General features: G+C 48.9%; 1 protein-coding gene across 1 annotated transcript; it reads left to right on the forward strand.

Moving 5' to 3' along the window:
- Positions 1-230: 230 nt before the first annotated feature.
- Lrit1 (leucine rich repeat, Ig-like and transmembrane domains 1) lies at positions 231-7,731 on the forward strand. The gene is made up of 4 exons (XM_051143299.1): positions 231-352; positions 2,253-2,719; positions 5,065-5,370; positions 6,755-7,731. The coding sequence occupies exons 1-4, from the start codon at positions 231-233 to the stop codon at positions 7,729-7,731; spliced, it is 1,872 nt and encodes a 623-aa protein (XP_050999256.1).
- The last annotated feature ends 394 nt before the right edge of the window (positions 7,732-8,125 follow it).

The raw sequence follows: 8,125 nt of genomic DNA on the forward strand, positions 1-8,125 counted from the left end.
TGTACAGGGATTCTCTCCCTCCCCTCAAGACTGGGTGATTCAGGAAGCAATAAGCTGCTGAGTGCTGGGGCTGGGGCTCCCTCCCTAATCCCCAGCCTGTGTTTATCCCATGGCCTTGGGTGGGGGTTGGAGAGTGATGAGCAAGTGGGTAACTGCCAGCCTTACTGGACAAGCAGGACAGAACACTCCCGGGACAGGCCTCTGCCTGGGCCCAAGAGGAGCCAGAAGTCATGTGGGTGGCCCTGAGCATCCTCTGGCTCCTGGCACTTGGGGGACCTCACCAGGCCTGGGGCTTCTGTCCCTCTCAATGCAGCTGCAGCCTGCACATCCTGAGCGACGGCAGCAAGGCCAGGTATGACACCACCAGGTTCGGGGTGGGTCACCAAGTCTTCATAGGTCCACCGGCTAGGTTGGGAGGGGTTGGGTGCCCAGCAGCTGTCCACTTACTCACAAGTCTTCTGCTTGCATCTGAGGCCATCTGATAAACATGAACATGCTGGATTTGAGACCCTTGAAGGCCAAGGGTCATGGGAAAGCAGTGTGTTCTGTGTCATCTTCAGTAAGTAGGGAGTTTCTGCTGCCCAGTAGGGTATGGGACATGCATGGGTCAGGTTCTGGAAGTTCTTCCTGAACCTTCTTTCATGTACCGGGAAACGTCCGGAAGTGTCTTCCTTATTGCATTCTTTTCCTCCATTTGCTTTCTTCCATTTTTTTTTTTTCTTCTTTGTGTCTCCCAGCTCCTGCTTTCTCGGGCATCTCCCATTCTCATGCCTGACGCCCATATGATGTACAGTCACATTCAGGTGCTTTTGCATCTCAAGCCATGGTGGGGTACCCCCAACCCCTATGTACTCCCCCACTTCACTCCTAATCCATGTGGGATAACTGCCCCGCCCCACTTCAAGCTCCCTCCATCCTCAGCACAATCCTTGATTTCCCTTCATGCTTTCTTCTCCTCCACGTGGACCTTTGAAGTCAAAGCCACTGTGGTTGCTGGGCCCTTGCTTTTCTCATGTCGCTCATTTTCTTCCTCTGGTCAGCACACTTCAAGTCATCCTCTCTTAACTTCTTTGGCTTATTCAGTAAGAAACTTTTCTAACTTGCTCAAGGGTTTCAATTCCTCATTCGGGAGCCTTTCCTATCAATTTCCAACCTTTTGTAACTCATCATCTTTTCTTCTTTGTCTTATGCGAATACTGCGGAGGCACTGGTGATTTCTGATGATGGATATGATGTTGGAATTACCCTTCCACTTGACCCTGGCACTGTTGGGTTGACAGGGGATGGTGGCTGCTGAGAACGGAGAGGGTCCTCCACACAAGACACTTTGTACACTCTGGAGAAAAGACAGCATTCCATTTTTGATGTGTTTGATGATTTAATTTCTATGGGAAATAGGTTTTTTTTCATTAACTAACACACAGGCTGATGCTCACTCAGCCTGGAAGATGGCTAATGACTAAGGACAGTGTGCTGAGGGTGCTTTGTGTCACCCTGGGCACAAAGGTGACACCATCCTGAGAGAGCAAATGCCTCAAAGCCACACGCTGTTGGTGATGAAGCCAGTGCCAGAATCCACGAGTCTAACTTTTAGACCCTAGGAATTCTGCCATGCAGGGGAAACAGGAGAGCCACTCATCAGTCTGGAGTGTCCCACGAGGGCAGTGAGGCGATGAAAGGCTGCACGGAAGCCCAAGGTCTCCAGTCACGGCAGGCATAGACTGTGTACCTGGAGCAAGGCTCCGTTTGTATGTGAGATGCCTTCCTCAGAGCCGGCACTAACCGTACAGAGAACCACCCTAGCACGCTTCCTGCTTCACATTCAAATCCTGAACATACGGTGTTCCTCTGGAAATTGCAGTTGCAGATGTGTGTGTTGGGAGGTGGCTGGCAGGGGCAATATGGGGCACCTAAATAAATGTTTCCCCTTTCTTTTAGTGCCCAGAGTTTTACGTTGGCTCATGTTAGGCTCCTACCAACCTTTGAATCTTCCCTTGACCATTTTAACCCGTTTAGGAACAATTGCTCTATCAGTTCCCTTCTTTTACTTGTATGCAAACCTTCTTCCTCGCTAACACACTACCGTGTTAGGTCTTTCTTCCTTGGCTAGATTATAAATAGCTATGGACAGGCACTGTGACAGAGCCCCACCATGTATGAGACATTGCAGTTAGCATCTGTGTTAGTAGGCAGATCTGGTGGGCTCACAAGGAACGGATCTTTGCTCAAATATGCCCCATTTCTGTGACCAGGACAGTGGTATGCAGCGACCCTGACTTGACTCTGCCCCCAGCTTCAATTCCTCCGGACACCTGCAGGCTGCGCCTGGAGAGAACCGCCATCCGCAGGGTGCCTGGAGAGGCCTTCAGGCCCCTCAGTCGCCTGGAGCAGCTGTGGCTGCCCTACAATGCTCTCAGTGAGCTCAGTGCCCTTGTGCTCAGGGGCCTGCGCCGCCTGAGAGAGCTGCGTCTGCCTGGGAACCGCCTGGTCACTTTTCCCTGGGCAGCGCTCAGGGACACTCCACAGCTGCAGCTGCTGGACCTGCAGGCCAATCGCCTCTCGACCTTGCCACCCGAGGCTGCACACTTCCTGGAGAACCTTACTTTCCTGGACCTCTCCAGCAACCAGCTGATGAGGCTTCCTGAGGAGCTGCTGGACACGTGGGCTCACCTGAAGACCGGGCCCTTCCTTTCCGGCCATCATGCCAGGCTAGTCTTAGGTAATCAAGATGGCATCCTTCATCTGGAACTGTCCTGGTGCATCTTGGGGTCTTGGGCAACTATCCAAACCTCCTGGGGACGTGGGGAGGGTGGTGCTCCTGAGGTGGGTGGGGGTTTCCAGTCACACAACCAGCGTGTTACCCGCTTAAAAGTCAGTTTCTCAGCTCAGGATGGAATGAGTTAGCAAAATATACCAGCCAGATCCCCCTCCTCTTCTATCCCTCCTTGCTCTAATAAACCAAAGGTTTACCGAGTAAACAGGTAAGCCTTTCCTGCCCAGGGCACCTGCCTGCTCATGGGGCTGACCGCCATAGATAGCATTTAATCCCAGCACTCCAGAGGCAGAGGCAGGCAGATCACTGTGAGTTCCAGACCATCCTCCTCTACAAAGTGAGTCCAGGACAGTCAAGGCTACACAGGGAAACCCTTTCTCAAAAAACCCAAAACCGAAAATCACCACCACCACCACCACCACCACCACCACCACCACCTCCTCCTCCTCCTCCTCCACTACCACCTCCTCCTCCACCACCACCATCACCACCAGCAGCAACAACAAAGCAAAGAGTCTAATGATCCCTTTGTCCCTTTTCCTACCTATCCTAATCCTTTCTCCTTCCCCTAAGGGCAGCTACTAATTACCATGTTGACTTACAACTTCCTTATCTTCACAACACATTTACATGTGAATACAAATATATACATAGACGCACAAAGAAAAGCTGGGTGATGTCACAATTTTTTTTTTTTTTGTTTGCAAACCATAGGAGGATTTGATGCCCTCAGAGGCCAGAGGAGGGTGTTGTATCCCCTGTACCTGGAGTGACTGGTGGCTCTAATCCTCCCTGTAGGTGCCAGGTCCTCTGTAAGAGCAAACAGTGCTCTTAACCAGGCCTTGGTGTTAAATTTTTTAAAAAATCACATTGTATGATAAATCAGCACCAATTTATCATGTAACAATATATCTCAGAGATTTTTCTGTAACTGCAAATGAGACAAGTTCATTTATTACATATTCCACAAGAAAGAAGGCCCCTCCCCCAAGGCTTTTAGATTGTTTCCACTGTCTCACTAACACCTTTGGTGCCACAGAAAACTGTTTTTAACCATGTATTTTAATTAATTACTTTTTTATATTCTGACTGAAATGTCCTCTCCTTCCTCTTCTCCCAGTCCCTTTTCCCCACTCCCCCATGCACACCTCCTTCAAAAGTGCAGGCCTCCCATGGATATCAATCAGCCCTGCCATGTCAAGTGGTAGTAGGACTAGGCACCTCCTCTTCTATTATAAGGCTAGACAGGCAACCCAGTAGGACGAAAGGGTTCCAAAAGCAGGCCACAGAGTCAGAGCTCCTGCTCCCACTGTTAGGAGCCCCACAAGAAGACCAAGCTTCATAACTGCAACCTATGTGCAGAGGACCAAGGTCAGTCTGGCGGTTGAGTCTCTGTGAGCCCCTATGGGCCCATGTTAGTTGATTCTGTGAGGTTTTGTTTGTTTGTTGTAGTGTCCTTGACTCCTCTGTCAGCCATGTATTTTTAAGTATGTGTGTGCAAATGCCTCTGAAGGATAGAAGCTGAGAAGTGAACTTGCCAGATAAAACAGTACATACGTTAAAATTTTATGATCAATTTGATCACTTCTAAAAAGGCTGGTATAATTTTTACTCTTTGAGACTAGTATGTGAGACCACCCATTGATTTGGTCCCCACAATGGGTTTCTTTGCATATTTATGTGTAAGTAGCATGTGTTTATGCATGCTTGTATGTGTACAGGCATATGTGTGTGTGTGCAGGTACACATGCATATCAATATAGAAAATTGGAGGTGTTGTCAGTTGCCTTCTGTGATCTCTATTGTTATCATTGAGGCAGGGTTTTATTGTTGAAGCCAGGGCTCACTGATTTACCTAGTCTAACTACAACTTGCCCTAGGAGTTTCCTGCCTCTGCCTTTCCAGTGCTAGGAGTATGGCCTCCCACCACGCCTGCCTGGCTTTTATGTGCATTAGGAAATCCATCCAAACTCTGTTCCTCATGCTTGTCCAGATGGTTTAATTCACCAAGCCCTCTCTTCAGACCCAGGGCGTATTTTTGTGTGACTTGCAAATCTTGATACTGTGACTACTTTATTTATGAAGAAGGAAACACTGAGGGGAAACAATGCTGTCACTGAAGAGAGAAAGCTAAGTCTTGGGTCATATATCTGGCAAGGCAAGTAGCTGGGACCAGAGGTCAGTTCTGATGACTCACTCTTAGTGGGAAAACTGTCTCTTCCTCCCAGAGGCAAAATGGAGCTGGACCTGAAGATCTAGGGTTAAGCTCTCGCTTACTGTCACTTCTGCAGGGCTTCAGGACAACCCCTGGGTGTGTGACTGTCGCCTCTATGACCTGGTTCATCTCCTAGATGGTTGGGCTTCTAACTTGATCTTCATCGAGACTAGACTGAAGTGTGCCAGCCCACGCAGCCTGGCTGGAGTGGCCTTCAGCCAGCTGGAGCTAAGAAAGTGTCAGAGCCCAGAGCTCCGTCCAGGGGTGACTAGCATCATATCCCCTCTGGGTAGCACAGTATTGCTACGCTGCGGAGCAACTGGGATCCCGGGACCTGAGATGAGCTGGAGGAGAGCCAATGGACGCCCAATCAATGGGACAGGTGTGTGAACAACAGGACCTTCTGTGTTGAGTACTGGCTTGATACAGGTGGCCCAGCTTCCCAAATGGAGAGTGGAAAGTATTCGCAGGGACTGGTATACGCCAGGCTGGACTCTCATCTGTCTGAATGCAATTGGGTAGAATCTGCTCATATGCTGCACATTGACTATGACGATGGCTCTCAATCCATCCTATTATATCTCATTAGCTACTTTATTATCAGAAACTCAGGGCCCATGTTGTGAGCAATACAAAGTTGACTTTTAGGGAGAAAGTACTCTTAGCGCACTTAATTTAATACTTTATCAAGTTTTTTAAAAATAGTAACTCAGAATCATCAAGAATAACTAATGGTGGGAGTGCCATTCATTGAGCTCTTTGCATGGGTCCAACATTAGGTTAAGCAAATTATGTCCATAACATCTTTGAACTTTAAAAGGTAAGCGAGGTTGGGCATGGTGATCTGAGACTATAGCCCTAGCATTTGGGAGGCAGGAAGATCAGACGTTCAAGGGCAATCTTAGCTACATAGAGAGTTATGGGTTAATAGACTCAGCTACATGGGACTCTCTCTCAGAAGCACCCCGACCCTTGGGCAACACAAAACAAAACTGTAAAAAGCAACCTGATTGTCTTCTTTTCATGCAAATAAATGGAAGTGCTGAGAGGGAAATGCTTGCCCATACATAGCACACAACTCATATATGAAGGAGCTGGGATGCCTGTCAGTATAGCTCTGGCTTCATAGTGTGTGTGAGGTGTCTACTGTGGTTGGGTTATGTGGGCAGAAACGGATTGTCTCTGTTTTTGTCATGGCAGGAACAAGAATCACAACCATACGTAGTCAGAAAATAAGTTGGGTAGCAATAATTTCTTAGCACCCAACTGAAAAGTCTCATGTCACACCAAGATTTTTTCTGTTTCCCTCAACAAGACTGATGATTGTTGCTCTAGAATGGGGATGTGGGGGGTTGGACTAGTTTGCAAAGTGGTGCAAATGGCTCCATTGTGCAAAAACACAGAGGTGAAGGTGCTGATTAGATGTGTTCTTTGGGGGTGTGCAGGGGTGCATATGGAACTTCCAGATTGTTCTCTGCCTCACGCTCACCTCTGAGCCTACCTACCCACAATGCACTTGCCTGCTTCCCTGAGGGGTCATCTGTGCAACTCTCTAGGCCACCTCAGACTCAGAAGGCAGTTTATTCTTGAGTGATCCAGTGAGGTGGGCCTTGAAGGGTTTGAGACTTGAGTGAATGCTACTATTTTCTTGGGATGACTGGTGGTGACTATAGTGTGTGTAGACCAGGCACCATGACAGTAGCCTTGGAAGGGAGGCTGTGGAGACAACTCATCCATTCCTCTGTATCTTCCTTTTCTCTCTCTAGTGCACCAGGAAGTCTCTAGTGATGGCTCAAGTTGGACTTTGCTGGATCTGCCTGTTGTGTCTCTCTTTGACTCTGGAGACTACATCTGCCAGGCCAAGAACTTCCTAGGGGCTTCTGAAACGCTTATATCCTTGATTGTCACTGAGCCCCAGACTTCTACAGAATACATTGGGGTTCCAGGTGTCCTGTGGGGAAGGACAGGTGAGGGAGCAGAAGCTGCTGCTTACAACAACAAGCTGGTGGCCAGGCATGTTCCCCATGTTCCCGAACCTGTAGCCCTGGCTACCAAGCCCTCAGTGCTCAGCATAAAAGAAGAGCTGGCTCTCCAGCACTTTCAGATGGATGTCCCAGCAGAGTTCTCCAGAGAGCAATCAGAACACCAGGAGGCCCAGATGGTTAGATCTCTCAAGGTGGTGGGAGATACTTACCACAGTGTGTCCTTGGTGTGGAAGGCCCCTCACGCTGGGAACACAACGGCCTTTAGTGTCCTTTATGCAGTCTTTGGGCAACGTGACATGAGGAGGATGGTTGTGGAGCCTGGGAAGACTAGCGTCACCATCGAGGGGCTTGCTCCAAAGACCAAATATGTGGCATGTGTCTGTGTGCGAGGCCTGGTGCCTACAAAGGAACAGTGTGTCATCTTCTCTACTGATGAGGTAGTGGATGCAGAGGGCACACAGAGGCTCATTAACATGGTAGTGATCAGCGTGGCCGCCATCATCGCGCTACCTCCCACCCTGCTTGTTTGCTGCGGGGCTCTCCGAAGACGCTGCCACAAGTGCCGCACTGGGGGTTCTGCAGAGGCATCTGGTGCCTATTTTAATTTGGGAAGACTGGGCCACAGCGAGGATGGCTCAGAGGAGCTGTCCAGGAGCAGCCTCAGTGAGGCAGATAGGCTTCTCTCAGCACGCTCCAGCGTGGACTCCCAGGTCTTTGGCGTCAGAGGTGGCAGACGTATCAATGAGTACTTCTGCTGAGTCTAATGAGTCCTCACTCACACCTGCCTACCCCCTCTTCCTCTTCAGTCTCACACACTTACTGTTACATCCGACTGTGCTCTCAACCACCTTACTGACTTGGTACTTGGTTACTTACTTACACATTTGCATCAATGATAGCTAACACAGCTTTTAAAGCACTTTACTGTGTGCCACCGAGCATCCAAAGTAATTCATAGGTAAGTCTCACAACGACCATTAGTAGCAGGCATCATTTTCTCTCTTTCTCTCTCTTTATTTTCCTGGAGAAGAAACAGGTGTTAAGTATTTTTGCCTGTATCAGTCAGCTTCTGCTGTGTGACAAATAAAAGCAAAAGCTCTCCAGTATGTAGCATTTAAATACATATTTTCACACTATGTGTCTGTAGGTTGA

Source organism: Acomys russatus, chromosome 3 (genome assembly GCF_903995435.1).
Source record: "Acomys russatus chromosome 3, mAcoRus1.1, whole genome shotgun sequence".
Lineage (NCBI taxonomy): Eukaryota > Metazoa > Chordata > Mammalia > Rodentia > Muridae > Acomys > Acomys russatus.

Bases quoted from the DNA above. Each gene is read 5' to 3' on its own strand.
- Lrit1 (XM_051143299.1), top strand. From the start codon at position 231: ATGTGGGTGGCCCTGAGCATCCTCTGGCTCCTGGCACTTGGGGGACCT. The intron at 353-2,252 runs GTATGACACCAC...TTCTGTGACCAG, and splicing joins AGCGACGGCAGCAAGGCCAG to GACAGTGGTATGCAGCGACC. The intron at 2,720-5,064 runs GTAATCAAGATG...TCACTTCTGCAG, and splicing joins TCATGCCAGGCTAGTCTTAG to GGCTTCAGGACAACCCCTGG.